Here is a 24398-nt window from a genome sequence, read left to right on the forward strand (position 1 = left end):
CTGATGCATCTTCTGTATGTAAAAGTGTACATTTATGAAAGTCTCAGCATGAAGTTGTTTCTCCTGTTTTGTCTGGCTCTAACTTGAATAACACTTGACCCTCGTGCACACTACTATCTATAAGGGTCCTTCCACTAGAGTTTTACCTCCTCATGTTTATAAAATCGAAATCCCTCATTTTTAAAAATGTATTTAGTTACTTCATCTCTATGGGATTGACATCAAGTTACTTTGTGACCCCTTTAGTTAAAATCCCTCCCAGTTTTGCCTGTGCATCCTCTTCCCACTGCATCTGTATCTTCAGCTCCAGCTTCCCTCTCTCTGTCTGTAAATCCTGGGCTAAGACAGAAGACCAAGCTTAATGCAAAATCACATCAGCATATTTGTGTTTCATATAAGGAGAGCCAAATGAAATGACATGGATTCACCGCTGATAAAAATTACTTTAATTAAATATGGCTGACGTCACCTGCACTTGGCTGCGAGTGTGTCTTGCATCGATTAAGCTCTGCGCATAAATGCTGAATATTTATCTGACGCCTGTTGCTGCTCCTCTTCCTCAGGCACTACAAGAAACGCTGTCAGGGCCGCATGAGGAAACACGTCGGGGATCTGTGTCTTCAGGCAGGCATGCTGCAGGATGCGCTTGTACATTATCACATGGCTGTAGAGCTTCTGCGCTCTGTCAATGACTTCCTGTGGCTGGGAGGTAAGCTGATGATTGACTGATTGATACTTTACCACATGTCCGTTATTTTAATATCGTTGCGATATTTCTATAGTTTATATTCATTATTTTAAATAGTTTTGAAAGATTCATTTTAATTTTAAAGATTTAGTAAATTTGTTGAGTTTTGTTATTTGTATTTTTTTTTTTATGGCTTTATAGATTTTAATCATTTTTAAATATATATATATATATATATATATATATATATATATATATGTATGTGTTTAGTTTTAGTTCTTTAAATAAAAATCAATAAATGTTAATAGGTGGAAAAATAATCTTATGTTCACACACACACACACACACACACACACACACACACATATAGTTTTAGTAAACTATAGGTGTTAACATTAAAAAAATAAATTATTTTCTGTTTTCATTTGATTTTAACTATATAGTTTTTTAGTCATTTTTTATTTAAGTTATTAAGACTGTAATAAATAGTTTTGTTGGTTTGTTTTTTAGTTTTAGCTAACTGTAATAAGCCTGATATTATAAAATCATTTGCATGCCAGTACAAAGTTATATAACTAAAATTACAAACCCAGTTAACTTTTGTCACAATCTTCAACTCCAAGCATCTTCGTTTAAACCTGCATGACAGATCTACTGTCCGGTGATGAATAGAAACTGAACTGGTTTGTGTGTTGCTCCTCAGCTGCTTTGGAGGGGCTGTGTTCTGCGTCTGTTATCTTCCATTACCCAGGAGGCACTACAGGGAAGAGTGGAGCCCGCAAACCTGGCGTCTCCTCTGCTGCCGATGCTGGAAAGAGACACAGACCTGGTCAGTGCAGTCAGACACGTCTATAGCATCCCGTTTATCTGAACAAATGGCTTCCCCAAAAGGATCAAGATAACTTTTTTTTCTTCATCTTTTCATTATAGTGGCTTGAGAGCTTCTGGAGTTCATATTTAATTCTGTTGTAGATCTTCTGTATATATTTGCCCCCCAACTCACATATATTCAAACAAGAAACGTGAGGATCTCCTATGGAAACTGAAATAATGTTTTTATTTACATCATGAATTAATGTGTAAGTGGAAGTGTGGGATGGCTCTCAAATGATGTGTCTGATGTAATTTACTGCTCTTGGTTGGATGTTTATTTCTTAAATGATACAAGGTTAAGAGTAAATTGTCCCTTTTTCATCCACAGAAAGCAACAGAAGCATTTAGTCTAAAGCAGACACATTATTATTGCTCAATCTGTTATGCTGATCTAAAGCAGACATCATTCTAGAACACAGGAAAATAGTCAGTTTTCTATTGATCTATTTATTTATTTTGTACTGATATTTAATATACTGTGGTTTAGGTACAGTCTTATTCTTTCCTTCATTCTTTCTTTCTTATTTTCTATTTCATTTCTTTTTCTTTCCAGTTTTCTTTTTGCTGTTTTAAAATAAATAAATAATTTTAACTCCTTAATAAATAAGTATATCATTCATTTACACTGGGTATAGGAAAGAATCACCCACCTTTAAAATAATCTAATTTATTTCTGTTTTGCAGCCTGAAAAGAAGACAGACACAGTTTTTGTTTTATCCAGCTGTATTTTCTCAGTGCAACTTATAACATCCAAATGTTAGATAAAACAACAACATGTCAGAAAATTTAATAAAAAAAATAATAAAAAAAACTGAATCAGTGTGTTGGAAAAAGGATCACCCTCCTCCTAAAAATTACTTGGAAATCAGGTGGAGCCGATCACCTTCTCAACAGCAAACAAAGCCATTGACTTTCAACTGTGATCAGCTGTGCTCATTTTGATTAGCTCAGCATGAAAAGAGCTTTCCTGGAGCATTTCAGTCCTTGGTAGTGCAACTGAAGCAAACCATCACCTATGGGTGGCAAGACACTTGTCAAAAGATCTTCGGGATAAAGTTGTGGACAGGCACAAGTCAGGAGATGGATACGAGTTTCTCAGTGCCTAGAAGCACAGTGAAGTCTATTAAGAAGTGTTAGGTTTTTGGTACACAGACCCTCCCTGGATCAGGACGTCAGTCCAAACTGGATGAAAGAGCCGGAGGAAAGAGACGACCAAGAGACCTACAGCAACTCTGAAACAGTTGCAGTAATTTATGAAAAAGAGTGGTCACTGTGTGTATGTGACAACAATATCACAAATTCTCCATGGCTTGTTTGGGAGGGTTCCAAGAAAAAAGTCACTCCTCAAAGACCACACGTAGTCATGACTGAGCTTTGCCAAAACACACCTTGAAGATTCTGAGGCAGATCAGACTAAAATGTAATTATTTGGCCTCAACACCAAACGATATGTCTGGCAGAAATCCAATACAGTCACCATCTTAATAACAGCATTCCTGCAGTAAAGCATGGAGGAGGTAATGTCCTGTTATGAGGTGTTTCTCTGCAGCAGGGACTGGAGCACTTGTCAGGATAGATCTGCTGCCCTCTGCCAGAAAGATGTCAATGGGAAGAAGGTTTATTTTCCAACACGACAATAACCCAAAACACACAGCTCACTTGGATGTTGTAAGTTGCAATGAGTAAATACAGCTGAATAAAACAAAAACTGTGTCTGTTTTCATCTCGTGCTTCAAAGCAATTATTTTAAGCAGGGGTGATTATTTTTTCTGTACCCACTGTGCATGTTTCATTTGCTAATTAATGCACTGTGGTGGGGTTTTTGCTTAAGATTTACATCTACAGTAATGAAAAAAAAGAAATATTTGCACAATTAAAATTTATAGAAAATTAGACAAGATGGAGATAAATTGAAGAAATAGACAGTTTCCAAGTAAAAAAATTGCTGAAAATATACTCACATCCAAGATGAAGATGTGTTTATGTGTTCTTGGGAACAGATTTGGAGATTGAGAGTCCAAACATATAAAGCTGATAAAAGCACAACCAATAATCCACATGACTCAATTGACGAGCCCATCTCTTCTCAATCCTGCTGCATGTCTGCTCATTCCCACTGCTGTACCGACATCCTATCATGATTCAGCAATGTCGGGATGATAACAGACCGGTTTGTGCCCTGATATGTACTGTACTAACACTGCTCACTGCTTGTGCCCAAGAGTGAACCAGGCTCTGTCTCTCCCTCTCTGTTTGTTTGTTTATCTGTCTGTCTTCAGGCGCTCAAGAAGTTCTCATTGATCCAGGTACAGTAAAGCACATGTGTAGCTCAAGATATGGCTCTTATTCCTGCCTGTTTGTGGACTTGTGACATAGTTCTAGTTACTTTGTCGTGCTTGTGCATGCGTGCAGGTGTTTGGGTGGCCTTTGTGTTTCTGATCTGACAGCAATGAGAGTATCTACAGTGATTTCAGTGCATGGATGTGAATCCTTACTTTTGATTCCAGCTGACACTTTTGCAATCATTAGATGGGATATTTGTGTTTTCTTCCTGATTTTTGCAGTAGTTTCAGGTAAATGACTGATTCACCAAACATCCATTATAAAAATCTGTTGTTTGCAGATACTTACTGAACAGATTGGTTTGTGTTTTTGATGATAATGCTTAACCATAATTTATTAGTAACTAATGGTTTTGACAGAGATTTAGTTAAGACCTTTTGTAATGTAGGAATTGTCATGTACATTACTACCTTATAGCGTCTGCTCTTTGCTGCCATTTGTATTTCAAAGTAATCTGATCATACAAAGACTTATTAAAGATAAGAGATACTAAAATCCCTCAATAAATACTAAAATCAAAACTTTAATTGATTTGTAATTTCTTTAATGCGGTTCTCCAGGTAAAACCAACAGTTCTTTGCTCAACAAAGTGCAGTTTTTTGTATAGTATTAAGGAAAAGCCATTCCAGGAGGTTATTAAAGTTTAATAAAAGATCATGCAGAGATGAGTCGTTCACAATGCGACCAGGGACAAGGATTAATAAAGTAAATAGGGTCAATTTGTTCTCTTGTTTCTTGAATAAACATAATGAGTGTGTAATTATTTTTCTCATTCGTCTGAATATGTTTCTTGATGACTTTTCATATTAAATTCAAGAGATTTATTTTTTGAGTTCCAGGTCTTGCATCAGACAAATGAACTCATTTGCAGCATCTTATATCTCAGAGCAGCATAATGCAAAAATCTTTACTATTATTATATACTGTAGGCTTTATAACATTTGGAAATGAGGTAACGTGAATGGAAGTGTTACAGTGGCATGCAGAGCGCAGATCTGGCTTTGTTTCATTGTATTCTTAATTTTTGGTTGTGCATTTCTCATAGTCCCTTCTCTTGTCTTTCCTGTCCAGGTGCGCTGACGACCAATGCAATCAGTGCAGACACGAGCGCTGAGATCGGCCGTGCCAAGAACTGCCTTAGTCAGGAGGACATCATTGAGAAATACAAAGAGGCCATCTCTAACTACGGCAAGGTAACTTCACGCACACAGATGTGAGTTTAGACTGGATCTGCTCCGGCTGAGATGATGTTCTCAGATGTGGATGAGCAATTATGAGATACTATTATAGTACATTATCTTTAACTTGTTTTTATTAAAGGGATAGTTCACCCTAAAATTGTCATTAATAACTCAGCTTCATGTCATTCTAAACCCACAACACATTCGTTCATCTTTGGAAGACAAATGAAGATATTTTTGATGAAATCTGAGAGCTTTCTTTTAAGTGACGTGACATTCAGCCAAGTATGGTGACCCATACTCAGAATTCGTGCTCTGCATTTAACCCATCCAAAGTGCACACACACACAGCAGGGAACACGCACACACACACACACAGAGCAGTGGGCAGCCATTTATGCTGCGGCGCCCGGGAAGCAGTTGGGGGTTCAGTGCCTTGCTCAAGGGCAACTCAGTCATGGTATTGCCGGCCCGAGACTTGAACTCACAACCTTAGGGATGGAGTCAAACTCTCTAAATACTATGCCACGACTTCTCGACTTCGACTTTCTGACCCTGCATAGACAGCAATGCCCACCGACACCATTAAGACCCAGAAAGGTAGTGAGGACATTGTTAAAATAGTCCAAGTGACAACAGTAGTTCAACCTTAATTTTATGAAGCTACGAGAATACTTTTTGTGTGCAAAGAAAACAAAAATAAAGACGTTATTCAATCATTTCTTCTCTTCCATTTCTTCTCTTCCATGACGCATTTTTGAGTGAACTATCCTTTTAATAATATTTTTTTTATACAGTAACTTTTTATTGTTTTCACAAATAATATTGAAAAGACAAAAACAACAACAGAAAAAAATAATAATACAAAATGCATATATATATATATATATATATATATATATATATATATATATATATATTTTTTTTTTTTTTTTTTTTTTTAGGTAACATTTTGTTTAGTTCAAGCAACAATTGTTTTATGGTTTTGGTATAAGTTTTAGTTAACTCTAATAATCCTAATGTTTAACAGTGCTTCAATTATGAAAAAAAAAGTAAAATATATAATATTTTTAATATGTAAAAAATATAATGAAAAAAATATAATATTGTAAAATATTATTTCAATTTAAAATAACATTTATTTTTTTCAAAATATATAAAAAATGTTTTGATGAATTTTCAGCGTTATTACTCCAATCTTCAGTGTCTCATGACCCTGAAACATTCCTTTTTTCTTATTATTAGTGTTGAAAACTTTTTTTACAGAAATACTTTTTCAATATTCTTCGATAAACAGAAAGCTCTAAAGCACAGCATTTATTTGTAGTTCAATTATTTTATAAAACTATAAATGTCTTTGTCTTTACTGTCACTTTTTAGCAAACTGCAGATTCATACAAGAGAGCGTTATTAACAGAGTTTAGCTGTAAAATCTGATTTAATGAGGCACATTTAAAGCAGTTGTAAAGCAGCCTTAGCAAAATCATTTAATATTAAAAATAGAATTATTTATTGAATGTGGGTATCTGGCCTTTTTAAAAATAATAAGTCTACCAAAGCCTTCTGTTAAAGCCATTTTACTCCAATTAAGGGCGTTTTAAGCACATACTGCTTTCTGCCTAACAGCACTTTTTAACTGCAGTAAAACCACTTTAACACGCAGCTTCTTGTGGCTTTTGTTTTATTAAACACACAAGGTTCTGTTTCATTATTCATCAACTCACGCTCTTAGATGGCAAACAGGTGCCGGTTCATTTTTAAGTAGGTGTTGAACCCACAATACCTCTGCTGATGTGCATCTTACAGCATGTAGCCCCTATAGATTCAATTCTGGCATTAAAAATCTTTTTGTGTGGTGCCTTTTAAACTCACTATCCCTGGGCTTGAATGTGGCTCATGTACCTCATTCTTGTAAATGCAGCTGCTCATTCAGTCTCTGTTCGTCTGGTTGATCTCCAATTGGACATGTCTGCCACATCAGCTGTTCTGCCAGCAGCCAGCAGAGGACACTGCAGCCTTGTTAATTCAAAGACTCCAACGGAGCACTTTGTGCCAGTTTTGACATCCTGAACAGAGGCATATTCGAGATGGACGTACAGCATGACCTTTCACTGAGCTTCAATCATTTCTTAAATTTTTCAGTCAGCTTCAATATTGCAAGTTGTTACCTTTATGGTCTCAGAGGTCAATTTTCCCAGTCTGAAATTATATTTTAACTTGTAAATAAGACAAAACATGTATAGCAGCGTGATTGAAATGTCAGCATTATCTGACCATTTATATACATACACAAAACCTTTGTGCATTAAAAACGGATTTAGTAATTAAATATTTATTTTAAATATTTAATAAGATCAATTATTCAATTATATTTATTTATTAAATTTTTTCATGTTTTAAAAAAAAACATTAAGCTTGATTTTTATATATATATATATATATATATATATATATATATATATATATATATATATATATATATGAGAAATGTACGTATGTATGGGCCTGGCCATGATTAATTGTATTAAGTAATTTTTTATAATGATTTTTTTATATAAATAATTAATGCACTAAATTGACACTTTGTTGACAGCTCATAACTCACATAAAAATGTTAATCTTGTTGTCTGTCTGTCAGTATAAGAGCGCAGGAGTGATAGAGCTGGAGGCCTGTATTAAGGCTGTCAGAGTATTGGCCATTCAGAAACGAGCCATGGAGGCGTCTGAATTTCTGCAGAACGCTGTTTACATCAATCTAGGCCAGGTGAGCACTTGCAACAAGTCAGCTTTCAAAGATGCTGAATTAGGAAGGGTCTTTGAACTTTCGTCTCTGTGTTCAGCTGTCAGAGGAAGAGAAGATCCAGCGTTACAGTGTACTGTCGGAGCTCTACGAGCTCATCGGCTTCCATCGGAAATCAGCATTCTTCAAACGCGTCGCGGCCATGCAGTGTGTGGCGCCCACCATCCCTGAACCTGGCTGGAAGGCCTGTTACAAACTCCTGCTGGAGACCCTGCCGGGATACAGTCTCTCTCTAGACCCCAAAGACTTCAGCAAAGGTAACCCCAGATCACACAAGGCTATGCTTTTCTATCTTCTGTGTGGTTCCTAAAGACTGGTTGGAATACAAGTGTTCTTGATTGTCAGTAAAAGGAGACTTTCCTACAGGTGAATTTATGCAAAAAACTAATCTAGTTTAACTTTAACAAAAATAGTAATTCAGAGTCATTGTTTGTTCAGTTGTACTGATCATTTGAGGACAACGTGTCTGAAGTACCACTCCTGGCAGAAATGCTTTCCAATGTTACTGAATACACTGGCAGGGTTTCCTTTTGTTTCGTGCTTTTTAGAAGTGGCCTTGATTTGTATAGAAAGGTGATATTTAGTAAAATTAAGTGTTTTATTAAACGTTTATTTTTGTAACCGAATGCACTACATTCTTGGCCTTGTTGTGGTTGATCTGATGGTTTATGTCTGGATAGAATGAAGAAAATGTCTCATGCAGTTAATATAATGGATTATAAGAGCTGTCAGACTCCAAATTATAAAGTAATGATTATATTCATTCTCATTCATTTTTTTACATATTTATAATGCACGTATTTGTATCACCATCAGTCACTTAATCAGTCGACCAGTAGTCAGGAGGAGTGAATAAGGTTCAATATCTATTTTGGCTGGTTGAAAGGCATTATCCTCCTCCATGTCCTCTGGCCATTTAAGACCGACTCCTGTTGACAATAAACAAAGCAGTAATGTGCATGTGAGTCTGGAATAGAAATGCGGCCTGCATGCATTGTGATGCAAGTGATGTACGTGCCGATGTCTCAAGGTTTTTGGATCTGGGTAATGACATCACCCACCCCCCCACCCCTCATGTTTGTTCTTTTAATTAGGTTAACGCTCTTTTTTAAATAAATGCATGCTATTACTTTATTTTATGGTTGTCCTCTCGACCCGTTTTACCTCTGTTTACTGTCGTCTTTCGCAATACAAGAGCAGAATATGAATAATCTGAATTGCTCATTTTTCTTTAAATACCTCAGACTCATAAACAGCCATTGGTTGATTTGTAATCTGCCCAGGCGGCATTGAAGTAACCTTGTCCCTCTTTGTATGCTTACAGAACAGCGTTGTTGGTTTTGAAGGGCTCTTCTCAGGGGTGATATATATTTCGTGCAGAGAGGAGAACTGACCCTGAGCTGTGATGTCAGACTCTGAGGTGCATCACTTTAGGGTCCTTAACTATATTCTCTTTAATACGAAGTCCTCTCAATCTTTTGCCCGACTGACTCTCACATGCATGGAATAATAAAGACGTTTAGCTTTAGATGCAGCCTGAGGGTCTGTCTATATCATTCAGAATCATGTAGGATTGGAAAGAGAAAATCATTAAAATTCTTTAAAGATGAAATAAAAGGCTTTTTCAACACATTTAAACTCCATAATGTGACACTGTATGTATGTATAATACTACATGCATAATAATATATAACTAATTGTTTTATTTTGGTGCAGCATGATGGCCCAAATTGTGTGGTTTGTTGAGGAGAGGTGTATTTCTTTTTGAAGTAATTTTATGCATTTTCGCACACTAAAATAAGAGAAAAGAGTAGGGACTCATGTCTAGGAATCAGAATATTCCAGAGAATTGCTAACCACTTGGCAAACAACCACCCAGAAACTGGCTACCACATAGAAATGCTCTAAAATATATTTAGAAGAGCTTGGAAAGCCAAGTAAGGATATCAAAAATGTTTGCTATTTGCAGCTGATTTTAGAACACGTTGTTTTTTTGTGTCACGCATCTCCTAAAAACAAGGGGCACGTTTCTGCCCGAGTTTGGTGTGATCGGAACAACTTGAAAGTTTGGTAGTGGTGTGTGATAGTGGCCAGTTTTCCTTGGTCACTATTTACAAAGTCGGTAAGTGTATGACGCCTGGAGTTTTTAAAATCAGTTCTGAATTTAAAAGTCATGTGGTGCATTCCTGCCTTTAGCAAATGCATAGCAATACCTTGGCAACCACCCACATCATTCAGGCATCGTGACACTGAGTTTTTCACACTTCTGCTTGGTCAGTTAGTTAGTTCATATTTTTTATCACTTGCCAGTTTATTCTGTCAGCAAAGTCATTAGTTCAAAGGATAAAAGATTGGGATAATGTGCACTGATGAATCAGGAACAATAAGACAAACAACATTTATGAAGAAAAGAAATAGTCATTTTGGATTTCACCTGGTCTTGAAGTAAGATTTATGCGTGCTGTCTCAATTCAGACCCAGCCGTTCCATCATTTAGATGGATTTACTCTTCTTACATTTTCATTCTATATTATGTCAGCCCAAACAGCTGATTTAATGTGCTTTTTGCATTGAATGGGTGATGGCATTCAATGAAGAGCCCCTGTGGGTGGAATGTGGAGACCCCTCGTGTGTGTCTACTGAAGCTTAAGGGTGACCCTGGCTCACTGAAGCTTTCTCTGGAAGAGAGAAGAAGGCTTGGGTCAATAGAGACACCATGGAGTGTAGAGAGAGAAGAGAAAATGGCTTTTTAATTGGCCTGGGAGTTCTCGATCTCAGCTCTCTTTACGCTCAGAGAGAGCGAATATATCATCAACCTCCGATTGATTGCGAGATTTAGAAAGTCCAGTGAAAACACAAAGACTGAACACAGAACTGCAGCAGACCCTGGAGATCTGTAAAACGCTGCGGCCTGTTCGCCCGAGCCATTATGATCCCTGAACTACAGAGCCATGTGTTATTTCTACTTGAAGAGGGACGTAAGTGGCTGTTTTTAATAAATGGCAGCTAAATGTGCAGCAGCTGTTGAGAATAGTGAAATTTTTATGGGGTGATGTGTTGTGAATGAATGTTGGGTATGCAGAAAAAAGTGAAAGTGCATGCTTTCACTGGTAGTGTACTGAATTTGTCTAAATCTTTGCTTTCTCATGCATTGATTAGATCTATTTTCTATTTTCTAATTTTTATATTTTATGTTATAGTTACATTTGAACTGGAATATATTGCATATATTATTAATATATTTAATAATACCTTTTAATATATTGATATAATTTAATGCATTAATTGTATTATAATAAATGAACTGTTATTAATATTAATTTAACAAATAAGATCCCACTTGAGATGTCAAGGTAGCAGTGAGCTTATACATGTTGCGTGTATTATTTTACAGAGGATATATTACTGATCGGATTATGCCAGACAATTTTTCTTTCTTTTTTTTAATCTCTCTTAATCCGCGCAGACGATATTTAAAGCCAGTATCGATGCTTAATATGTTTCTGATTTTGCTGATACACTGTAGTATCTGCTAATTGGTGTCTGGGTGCAAAATGCGTATGGAAATTATTTGCAGATAAGGTTATGTATAATAAAAAGGTTTGCTTTTTATCCATTTATTTATTTTTTTCTCAGAAGGTGAATAAAATTCTTTATTCACTTTTAAATTCACACATTCAAAAAATTCAAAAAACACCATGAGAGCTTTGACCTTGCAGTCCATATTTCCACAACTAAAAAGTCAAAAGAGAGCAATCACATGCTTTTCTGTAGTGTAAGGACTTGTGAGTAATGTTAACCCCAAAACCGTGGCAAATTTTGGCTATTTTATTACATTACATTCTCCTTTGCTATTTAGGATGGGGGTATGCAAAAAAAGAGTGCATCTGCAATTTTGTTCTTGTTTTAATTCCTGTTTATTTCAATTTAATTCCTGTTTCTTGATTAAAAAGCATCAAAAAAGCAGGTTCTTTGGTTCCTTTGGGTTGGTGTGCAGACAAACAATCTTGACTGTAAAGTTTAGTGTGGATTTGCATGATTTGAGAGTAAGGTGAGTGTGAAATAGATGATCATGTGAGTGGCAGAACTGTGGAGTGATAAATCCTCACAATCATAGCTTAGGAGCAGCACAGATCAGCTTCACCTCTCTCTCTCTCTCTCTCTCTCTCTCTCTCTCTCTCTCTCCTCTGTGACAGCCGTGTGAGTCGCCTGATGGATGAGTTTTGTAACTCAGCTGTTGAATGAGGACTGCACATTTTATGATGCCTTTCTGACAGTTTGAGCAGAAAAAGATGCTGTATGTACAAACAAAGCTTGATTGAGTTTGACCTTCTGTCACATTATATTTCATCAGTTAAAGGAGAAGTAAAGAACAAGGTTTTGATGGACATTTTTTGTCAAGTAGTCTTAAAGCTACAGGAACAAAATCAGCCTGGTGAAATTGGAAAACTAAGCTATGACTTTTATGAGAAAACTTGATTAACATTAACTTTCAAGAGGGTAACAAAATTAAGAAGAATGAAGCACACATGGGTGGGGGGGGGGTACAGTCTGAAGGTGCAAGCATAAAAGGCTTATGTGACGTAAATCCACCAAATGTGTTGTTTTGTGTGTGTTTCAATGCTTTCTCCTCCTCTCTGTTTGTAGGGACCCATCGTGGGTGGGCGGCAGTACAGTTACGGTTGCTTCATGAGCTGGTTTATGCATCTCGTCGTATGGGGAACCCAGGACTGTCTGTCAGACATCTCTCTTTTCTACTGCAGACCATGCTGGACTTCCTCTCAGACCAGGGTAAGACATTGAGCCCATGCACAAATTTACACATTTACTTGACCTCCTGTAGACTTTTAGGGCTCTTTTGGCATTTTTTTTGCCCCATTTATACGCTGGCCGAGAGAGCTCCTGAATGCAAATAGAAAAAAAACCAAAACACCAACAATTTAAGAAAACATCTTCATCAGTTTGACAACACTTGCTGCAAATACTCATAACACAACCAAATACAAAAATGTACTGCAGATATGTACAACATGAGCAAATACAGAAATGCTCTGTAAATATGCACAGACCTCAATGTAATGTTTAAGGGAAACAACACAACTGTGGTTATACAAATGGTAATTTAATATGCCAAAAAAAAAAGGTGACTGCACATTTACTATAATAAAACCATGAATGCATTTCGTAAGGGTAGCTGGGGTCCCCTTGAAACATTTCCGTTGTGGTCTGTGCTACATGCCTAGCTTTTTTTGTATTTGGCCACGTATTGTACGAAATCTGCACAGATCAGGCAAAAGGAAAACAGCAAGGTAGGACATGCTGTCAGCTTATTTAGACACCCATCATGTACCCAGAGAGATTCAGACAGACAGATAGTACTTATTTAAAAGATTACAGATGAAAAGAAAGCGACAGTGAGGATAAAATGTTCACTAGAGTGCGTTTATGTAGATTGATTCTGCTGTGGTGAGGACTTGTTATTGTATTTTCAGGCCTGTATTTTATGGAATTGTCTTATTGTACTTTCAGTCATACTCTTTATATATATATATATGTATACATATACATATATATGTATACGTATACATATGTATGTATGTCATCAAGTGTCACCTTTGTCTTTGCACAATGACTTATTTTCTTTATTTCTTTAGAAGCCTGTGTGTGAATTTTGAATGCAGGGTCAGGGAAGCAAGTTTTAATGTGCAGTTCACCATGGTGTTCAATGTAAAGAAGTTAAATTACAGTCAAGTTACTATTTAAAAAAAAAAAAAAAAAAATGTTGCCTTATGGTCACTCACAGAATTTAAATCTACAAGATCTTTAAGAGGCCAATATATGTTAAATTGTACCACACTCATAATATAATGAAAAAAATTTAATATAAATGAATATAAATTATATAAAAACAGTTCTTATATTGCCATGATGAAACCAGCCTCACAGACTGTGTCTGCCTCCCGAACAACACTTGGTAGATTGTTCCAGAAGTTTGGGCACTAAATAGGAAAATTGGTTTTGATATTCAACTATAGGTATTATCAGAAGGTCAGAGTTTTGAGATCGCTGCGGACTTGAAGGACTATAAATGCAATATCAGTTCAAGTACTGAGGAGCTAAACCATTCACGTCTTTATAAGTAATAAGCTAGATGTTTGTAATATACACTTCCTAATCATTGGGAAGAAGGAGGCAGGAACCGGCAGACAATCAAACAGAAACTTTAATTACAAAATAAACACAAAACCGCACATCAGCCCCTCACGGACGACTGATGCGCACAAATCAAAACCAAAACATAAAATAAGAGCCCAGGCCTGGTCCTCTCTCGTCCGTCACTGTCGTCGCTCCGGTTTTATATCCTTCCATCTCCTCTGTGGGACTCGAGACCGGTGGTGGGTCGCAGGTGTCGCTCATTTCCCAATCACTCCACCGGCCTCGCTCGTTCCCACATCCCTCGGCCCCGCCCCACTCGTCACAATGTTAAAATGTGTTCATCATTCAATGGGAACCAGTGCAGCATTGACAGAACCGGGCTAATAAGAGGGCCTTTCACACTGCTTTAGTTCCAGAACTAAATGTACAGTACTAAAGTATGAAATTTGCACAAACTATTTCCCAGTACCATTTAAAGGGTTGCATTTGCACTGACATTGTGTACGAGGATGTGATGTAAGCCGGTTGACAGTGATGTCATTTTGTGTGCGGCGTTCAACAACGTTAACGAAGAAGAACAACTTTAACAACAGGAGGATGGAGGACGCTGTGATCTGAGCGGTGTTTTTGTTGTGTCTCACGAATTTCATAATAGTGGACATGGAATGTCAAGATATACGTAAAGCGATTGAAAGAAAGAAAAGGAGGATTAAGAATCTCCAACGACAACTGGCAGTGCTACATTTGCTACAAGTTCTTGCACGTCAGTGTCTGTACATTTACCACTGTTCACCATCCTTGTGAAATAAGTTGAAACAATGTTTACAGTATTTTACACAGCGTTTTATATCATGGTGTGTGAGGGCATTTCCAATTTGTCTGGCCAATCAGTTTCTACTTAACATCACGGATAGTACAAGTTGTGCCGGTTAGACCATGCTTCGGAGTAGCAGCTAATTTGGTTCTCGGAAATGGCAGTCCGGTACTAAAATCGTATCTAGATCCGGCAGTGAGAAAACACCCAAAAGTGTGTAGCTCTATAATTAGTTCTGGTATTATGAAAAGGTTCCGGCGGTGTGAAAAGCCCTATGGTCGTACTCACTGGCTCTAGTAAGCACTTTAGCTGTTGCATTTTGGACCAGCTGGAGATTGTTTTTAAAATTAAATTAAATTTATGCATTTAGCTGACGCTTTTATCCAAAGCGACTTACAGTGCATTCAGGCTATCAATTTTTACCTATCATGTGTTCTCGGGGAATCAAACCCCCAACCTTGCGCTAGCTTGCTTGCTAACGCAACACTTTACCAGTTGAGCTACAGGAACACTGTTTATTAAGCACGCAGAGCAACCACCCAATAAAGCATTTCAATAATAAACTTGAGGTCATGAATGCATGAATAATGGTTTCTGCATTTGACATTGAGAGCATAGGTCGTAATTTAGATATATTTTTTAGATGGAAAAAAAAAAGTCAAGCTAGACTTTTGAGAATTTGAAAACAGCTGAGCTTCTGGAAATGTGTTGTTAGCAGTGTAAAAATGTTTAGTGTTTGTCTCTATAACTGGTTAAGTTAAGGATGTATCTGCTTATGTGTTTGCATGTGGCCCTGTGTGGTGTGTTAGCCGGATTTTCCTGAAAGCAGCTGTTTCTTTGAAAAGAGAGCGATGTTGTTTTTTTTTGTTGTTCAGCCATGGTCCACTTCACAACATCCTGTCCCCACAGAGGTGTGCTGTAATCCTGTCTACCTCACACACACACACACACACACACACACTGCCGGGCCTGCAGCTCTTGGGTATTGAGCTCTGTCAAGCTTATCATTTCCTACCAGACAGAACAAATCCAGAGTTCCCTCGGCTGAGCTCAGGGATTGGTCGAACGCTGTTTTCCACGCGGTGTCAAAGTAACAATTGCTCCCTGTGTTCTGATAAAACCCATTTTTGCACTCCTCTCTCCTCTGAGAGCCAAACTAATCACTCTTATTTTCTCTAACAAGCAATGTGATCTGTTTTCGGGCAGTTCAGTGGAATATTGGTCTTCATTGGAGTTTAAACAGGAGCACAAAGTTGAAGTCACATGTTTAACAAACAAGCATAAGATATCTTATATATTGCATTCTGGCATTACAATGACTTGCATGTTTGAGAATAAAAATAAAAAAATGAGTCTAGAGGCTTTAGGAATACCCATTACTTTGGTTTACAGCTCAATTTTTGCCCACACTTAAATGTTTCAGTCCACTGGCTACAAAACTGATCCCTTTGAGTAATCACTCAAAACATTTGCCCATTTTGTTTCTTATTTTCTATATTAGTTGAATTTTACTTGTTACATTATATATTGCTCATAGTTTTAATATCTTAGTTTTACCTTTAATATAACATTTTAGTAATTGTTTCCTCAACATGATCATTACAAAGAACTTCTTTAGAACAGACATCAGAAGTTCCCCTGTGTTCATTTGAATTGCAGCAAGTTTCCCGCTGTTGACATGATTGACCTTTGATTGAGGAGAGCTGCTCTGTCCTCCTGGATTAAATCTGTGTGCCATCTGAGAGCTGACCGTTTCAGTTAGTCTCCTGTCGTGTCTCTTGATTTTATCTCTGTGCAAAAGCAAAAGAATAGACCGTACAGTCAGATCAGTCCGCCCCGTTATACTCTACTGTATAATGACTAATGATTTCCTGTTAGCAGCAGTTGTTCGAAACCCCCTCAACACAAAGACACTTTACAGAACGGAGGCGTCTGATTTAAACGCATCTGCTTGACATTGATCAGTGTCAATCTGGACTCTTTACTGGATAACAGAACAGGAGATTCGCAGAGCTTCTTTTAAATTAGCACTTGAGGGGTACCGTCTTTACAAGTCCTGACAGAATGATATTGATGGAGATGTTTTATTCAAGGCAGGGCTTTGTAATGAACAATTGCTCTGCCTACAGATAACAGGTGGATGCTTGTGTTATGAAGTAATCAAAAGAGAAAAGAAAAAAGAGGTGGAGAAACATTTACAGACGTGGCAGATACATGCTTCTAGAATCTAGATGGAAGAGAAAACAATAGAGAAGTGTAGAGATGAGGTTATAAATAACTAGTGGTCCACCGATATAGTTTTTTTGATAGCCGATGCCGATATTTTGGAAAGCAGGGGGGCCGATAGCAGCTGATATATATATATATATATATATATATATATATATATATATATATATATATATATATATATATATATATATATATATATATATATTATTATATATATTTTTTATTATTAATATTTAAGAAATTTGAACTCATTTGGCAATGGATAAAAAATGTGTAAAATAAACATACTTTATTAAAAAAATAAAAATATAATTAGAAAGGAATAAACTGTAACCAATAGGGCACTCAATATTCTGGGCAGTTTGGGTGCAATGGGAATCATATTTTTTCAAATAAAGCCAAGGTAACACTCATTTTAAATACGCCAGACAGTGAAAATGACATAAATATGACAGTGGGCGAATGCATAAAGCAGAGCATAATTTGAAATCACAAGTTTAAAGTTTAAAGAATTGAATTCACACAGAGCGACCGTCTCACAGAGAACGCGTGATCATGCGGGATACACACACACACTTCTAGGGGTGCTCCGATCACGATCGGCCGATCGTTAATGCGCATTTCGTCAGTAAAGCCGGTTCTCTAATCAGTGGTAAATTCCCTCAGGTGCATGATTTCACATAGAGTAGCTGTTACTACACAGAGCCGTTGTTAATAGAGAAGATGCGCAAATCCACTTCATTTTCAGCATTTATTTGCGCATCTTCTCAGTTAACAACGGCTCTGTGTAGTAACAGCTGCTCTATGTGAAATCATGCATCTGATGGAATTTATCGCTGATTAGAGAACCGGCTTTACTGACGAGATGCGCATAACGATCGGCCGATCGTGATCGGAGCACCCCTACACACTTCACAATATCTCACAGCTGGATTCGACTAAGTTGCAAGGTTTGTCAAATTCACTTTTCAAGAGGGAGAATGTGAACATTGTGTCTAAATAAGTCCAGTGCGCCGACAAAATAAAATGTTTCCTGAGCACCAAATCAGCATATTGGAATGATTTCTGAAGGACACCGATGACTGGAGTAATGGTGCCGAAAATTGCATCACAGAAATAAAATATATTTTGTAATATATGAAAACAGAAAACTTAAACAGTAAATTTAATCAAATAGACACAGCCTTGTTGAACAATAGAGACTAATTTCAAAAACATTTTTTTTTTTAAAATCTTATCGACCACAATGGTGTATCTAAAAGTTATGACTGCAAAAATATTAGATTTTGCTTCTAGTTATTTAAATTTTTATTTGTATTTTTCTGAAAGTTGCATGTGAAGTTTCAGATAAATGGAACTTTTTAGAGCCATAACTTCTACAATAGCAAAAAAGTTGTTGTTGGTCAAGCAAATCAGATTATAAAGGGGTTTCTTAATAAAGGTCTCTGTTATTGTGAATGAAACAGCAGTATATGTTGTTAAAAGTGTTTGTTTTCATAGTCAGTAACTGACTTTTGTGCTGATATAATCAAGTAAGTGTGGAGGACTAGAAAAATCTCAAAGCCTGTCATCACTAATATCTAATCAAATTTCAGTGGATAAAAACAAGTCCTGTCCTACATTATTCCCCTCTTGAATATTTGTTTTCAGTCAGAAATATGTGCCATTTACTCAAGATTAATGTGTTGCAAATGCAGTTTCATGTTGTTTTGAAGAACAAACTGTCCCTTACCTTGGTGTACAACATTTTTATCACACAGCTTAGAAGAAGCAGAACCGACTCAGAGAAGCAGCAAGGAAAAGAAACTGATGTTGTCGGCTAATTAGTATTTTATCAAGTTTCATTTGCCAGAGCTCACATGTCGGCAGGGGTTGTGTTGTCTGCACGGAGCAGTGTGAAATCAGCTATTTGAGATCTGTGATCGGCTGCTATTTTTGAAAACGTTTGTGAAGACAAATTAAGAATGCCAAATAAAGAGCTTAATTTAGAGCGATGGCGAATGCACTTGAGAAATTCTCACCAGATGAAAGGTGTAAATTGCAACACAGAAGTTCATTTTCATCTCCGCTCTGATATCTGTGGTGTTAATTTAGTTTTATTAAGAAGTTAGTAGCACATCTTGTGAATGGATGTGTCTACATGACCTGACGAGGCTTTACCTGCAGGAGACTACTTTGATTTCGGAAATGTGAATTATATTAATTGCTCAACTCTAATCTGAAAACTAAAAATGTATCTATAAGGCATGAAGATATATATATATATATATATACATACATACATACACACACACACACACATTTTTGGATATAAAATATATAAAGATAAAATACTGTGATCTAATGTTATCCAGACATGTTTTCAGAAGTTCACTCATATCCAGTCAGGTAAATGGACTTAAAGTTTGTGATTTTGTGTGAATCAAACTGTGTTGAGAACCTTTGGACTGAAGGAAAAACATGTAACTTCAGGTCTCTGTGGCCCTGAGCTAATCTCACTCACATACAGCTTTAAACAAACACACTCACAACCTTCACAATCCCTACTAACACACACACAAGCTACACACTCACTAGGTCTCTCTGATGGCCAACATATAAACACACACACAGACCCGGAACCTGACTAAACAACCTCTTTCTCACTTTCAGGCCCTTGCTAAAAGCACCCTTGTCCCTGAAATATTAAGCGCGGCTTTGGGGAGACTGGGAGAGAGAGACATTTGTGACAGAAACACGGACAAGCAATTTGAAATGGATTTTAGGGACAATGTTCCTGGTGAACGCGTTCAGAATATTTCTTGTGTTCTTTGCTAAGCCAGGCACAACTATTAGGATTACTAACAACTGCATAGCAATGTACTAAAACCATTTATAAGATGTTGGCAATGCCCGGCAACCACGCCAAACAGAATAGCAACAAAATAGCAATGCACTAAATGCATTACATTTTTGTGTAGTGATGTGCTCAAAAGCACCCAATACTCATTAACAACCACATTGCAATACCTTGGCAAACACCTTCAACACTAACTAATCTGCATATTCTTACAAATTTAGAAATCTTTGCTATATAATTTTTTGGAGCTGTTGTCAGTGTTATTAGATTTGTTTTTTTGTACTATTATAGCACAAATTATTATTTAGCCTTGTTTTATTTTTATATTTCATATTTCCTTTAAAATTGTGCTATTTTATTATAATTGTTTAAAAATATTTATATTTAATTATTTTTTTTGTTTTAATAATTTTAGTACTTAAACTTAATGTTGCCATGATGGCTTTAATTTTATTTCTTCGATTTGAGCTTTATTTAGATTTTGTTTATCAGCTTAATTTCAGGGTTTATTTTTATTTTATTTAAAAAAATTAAATAATTACCTTTTTTAATACTTAAGTTACTGATAACAACACTGACTCTTTTACAGTACAGTTGTGTTGACAAGAATAACCACCCATTTAAAAAGATTAGCGTTTTTTTTTCATGATATTTTAAGAGGTAAATATATTGGTGTAAATGCATTTCTTTACCCCTGTGTCTGTCATATAAAGTCTCTCCCTCAGGGGCTGAACCCTTTTATTTGATAGTTGACTCGAAAATTTGCAATATATGAAGTTATTGACCCACGTGTCGTCTCTATAGAGGCCGTGCAAAGTCAGTAATTATACCCTGATCAGATGGCATGCAATTATGTTCAGTTTGAACATTGTGTCTGAAGACGTTATGAATCGTCTCATAAATTGTACTTTTCCTTCACATTTCTGAATGTTGATTGTTTCCATAGCAACAACCCCTCCTTCTTGCAGCCAAAGATGCAGACGGCTTTCCGCGGACCCTTGTGATGGACCAAGTAATGTCCAATCTATTCCTCCTCACTGAACTGCTGTAAACAGCAATTTTCTGAGTCGGTTGGCCACCTCCTCTCAGCTTTGGTGGCTCACAAATGACGATGCTTTTTTATTTGTTGCCTGCATTTCTATCTCTGTGATGCGTTTGTCAGCATGTTGTGTGTTTGTTTGGTTTAGTTACTCATCTGCAGTCGGTAAATTCATTGCGGTGGACTTCAGCACTCTGTTTATACATTATACATAATTTATGTGACAGTCATCTCTGCTTGTATCCCGTCAGCAGTCCTCGCATCAACCTGAGCACTCGAGTTCATCTCTTCTGACAGCTGGAGCCTTTTTACTCCCTCGGTCATGTTTGGAGTTTTTGTTGAGTCTGTGCCATTTCATATTACACACATTTATTTTTTCTCTTCTGTCCTGACCCATCAGAAACACTTTAGTTAAAACGCTCTAGAATGAAGAAATTGTTGTTTCAGAATGCATATTTTTATTATTAATTTTGAGTAAATGTTTTGTAAAATTATTTTTGTAATTTATTTATTTATTTTATTTCCCTTTATCTATTTGCAATATGTGTATTATATATTGCATATAAAATATACAGTTTGATATGTGTATATTAAACCATACCATTGAAAAAGCAATAAATACCTTTTTAACTTGTAAAAAATATCATGGAAGTAAAATAGGTTGTTAAAACAGTTTAATGGTGATGCTTTTATTTTATTTTATAAATATATTTAAAATTATTTATTTATAATTATTTAATTGAATGTATTTATTTCCATACAGTATATTATTTATTAATTTCCAAACTATATATGTAGTATACATCTTTTTTTTTTAAATATATAGGTTAATATGCATAAATATATTTATGATTATGCATATCAGCCATTGAACAAAAAAAATAAAACACTTTTATATCCATTTTACTTTTAAGTATATTATGGAAGTAAAATAGGCTGTGAGTGTAGTTTTATGGTTATTTATTTATGTGAATTTATTTATTCAATAAATAATGTACTTATTTATTTCTATATATTAGATTATTTATTTTTTCCATACAATATATGTAGAATATATGTTCATATATAAAATAAATAAGTCATTATGTATAAATATATTTGTAATTATGCATATTGGTCATTGAAAAGCCTGTTAATATCCATTTTACTTGTAAATATATTATGGAAGTAAAATGGGTTGTGAGTACGGTTTTATGGCACCCATTGCTAAATAAATCATTTCACACAGAAGACAGCATTTGATTACCAATGATGATGTTGTACAAGAAAATCTCAGTGAGCGATTAACATTTTTTTTCACCCTGTTAATTGGAGTCACATGCAAAGGCCATATCAGAAGCTGTGAATACTGTACCTTATGTGTTGGGTTCATTTTGTTGTAATGTTTTTGATGAATGCTGAGAACTGCGGAAATTAGTGCTATGATAATTATATGATAACTGAAAGCACACTTTAAAATAATTTGTATAAATGAATAGTGGGGATAGAAATGTGATTCATGCCTTATGTTTTCTATCTTTTTTTTATTTTCACAAAAAAAGAGCAAAATAATTATAGAGTAAATTGGCTTTAACAGACAATTTCCTCCTTTTGATCGATATAAATTTAGAAAATTGTTTATTTAGACTAGTGTGGTTTGAGATTTTTTATGTAGCCAGACCCCCTTGTCATTTAATAAGAGAAACATATTCACCTACAGACTTTCTCTCAATCGCTCAGACACTTTATTGTCCATTAGTAAGAATATGAATCACTTTGGCTCTTACTGGTTTGACGGCTTTTTAATCTAGTTTTCTTGTCCTCTCAAGATCATCTAATCAACCAAGAAGCATTGATAGAAGAAACCTTTGCTTTCTGCATTGGCCACTTTTGAAACGGCAGAAATTGTTAAAAATGAAAACGGACAGTCATGACAATAATCTAAAAAAGGCAGAATTTTCTTTTATTTTAGAAATGGTTTTAGACTTTTCAAGCATGCAAAATAGAGAAAATGAGATCACGGTGGGCGCAATGAATTGAAAGCAGAAGTTAGTTTCTGTAAATAGATGCAGTCAGTTTGACAATTCTCCAAGTAGATGGACTCTAAGTGTTTGGTTGTGGTTTTTCCCTGTTGTTATTTGAGATAAGTGTCTTTCAGCGCTGTCAGACGAACAAAACACACACAGATTGTTTTTTTTTTTTTTTTTTTTTTTTTTTTTTATAGACCTGAACTGTGTGGTTTGGCAGTATGTAAATGCAAAAAGTCTCTGTTACAGTAGGCAATTTAAAGTACAAAAAAATGCATTTGTTACATGTCCATTTTGTTTTTCTTGCATATAAAGGGAACAATATCATTAGCTGTATCACACTCATTCTTTAGATGAACTGACCACCTCTAACCTCATTCGATGTCCTGAAATCACAGAGAATGAGAATTTTTGATCTGTTATTCCCTAATCATGAGAATGAGTTGTGAAGGATGTGAATTACACCTCTTCTCATCCTCTCCTTCCCCTTCTTGTCATCTCAGACGGCACTTCACCATGGGCCAGTTGCACCCCTGTGTGAGGAATGAGAAATATAGATGATCTTTCTTGTGGTCATGTTAAATCTTTAATGGCAGCTATAAGTTAGTCAGACCTTCCCGTTTGTCACAGGGGACAGCAATCTGCCATCAACTATATAAGCTTTCAGTTCCCACAGGATTCCTTTTGTTTGTAGAACAATTAACGTTTCGTTTAGTAGTAGTAGTGAAAAATGATCATAATGATAATAATAATATTTAAAACGTTACATTTGTATTCTTATCATAGTAATGATTACATTTCAAATTTGGATTATTGTTTGGAATTATTTTATTATTATTTTTATATAATTTCATATATTAGAAAATGCATTTTTATTTTATTTATAACATTTTATTTTATAACGTTAATATTAATAATAATAATAAACATAGCAATAACAATCATATTAATAACATTAAATTATTAATAGCAATTTGTATTATTAATAACACTTAATGTTATGAACAATTTATTTTTATTAATGCATAATATTAATGTTTTAAGTATATAATAATAATAATAATAGCAATAATAGAAATACATTATTATTATTTTTATTATTTTATATATTTTAAAAAATCTAATAATGCATGATAACAATACGGCGGTCCATTATATTTATCCTGTCTCTGATGCGTTGCATGCCTGTTGCTCAGTGCAGCAGGGATTCTTTCCGAGCGCTTGGATCGGATTCTAACTGCAGCAGGATCATTGGTTTTATCGGAAAGGCTGTGAGGTGTGAATTGATGGCAGAGCGAGGCCGTAAACATTTTTATAGACAGAGCAGTAAGTCAATACGATGCTCACCTGTGGAAACTGAGCTTAAAATAGACCGATCGTTAGCCATGCACGTCTCCCCTCATGATGTACGGACGCTCCGATTATT

General features: G+C 35.7%; 1 protein-coding gene across 3 annotated transcripts in view; it reads left to right on the forward strand.

The window, feature by feature from the left end:
* The window catches only part of LOC113062388 (trafficking protein particle complex subunit 9), a 182545-nt gene that overhangs the window by 3685 nt on the left and 154462 nt on the right, over positions 1 to 24398 (forward strand). For 2 of the 3 annotated variants that reach the window (XM_026232210.1, XM_026232213.1), the window contains exons 3-9: positions 564 to 709; positions 1392 to 1517; positions 3842 to 3868; positions 4977 to 5098; positions 7725 to 7850; positions 7927 to 8143; positions 12534 to 12677. In XM_026232210.1, coding sequence (XP_026087995.1) covers positions 564 to 709; positions 1392 to 1517; positions 3842 to 3868; positions 4977 to 5098; positions 7725 to 7850; positions 7927 to 8143; positions 12534 to 12677 — 908 coding nt within the window. The remainder of the gene's footprint in view (positions 1 to 563; positions 710 to 1391; positions 1518 to 3841; positions 3869 to 4976; positions 5099 to 7724; positions 7851 to 7926; positions 8144 to 12533; positions 12678 to 24398) is intronic. The other variant, XM_026232214.1, reaches the window with a different exon arrangement.

The sequence above is a fragment of the Carassius auratus genome, chromosome 44, assembly GCF_003368295.1.
Source record: "Carassius auratus strain Wakin chromosome 44, ASM336829v1, whole genome shotgun sequence".
Taxonomy (NCBI): domain Eukaryota; kingdom Metazoa; phylum Chordata; class Actinopteri; order Cypriniformes; family Cyprinidae; genus Carassius; species Carassius auratus.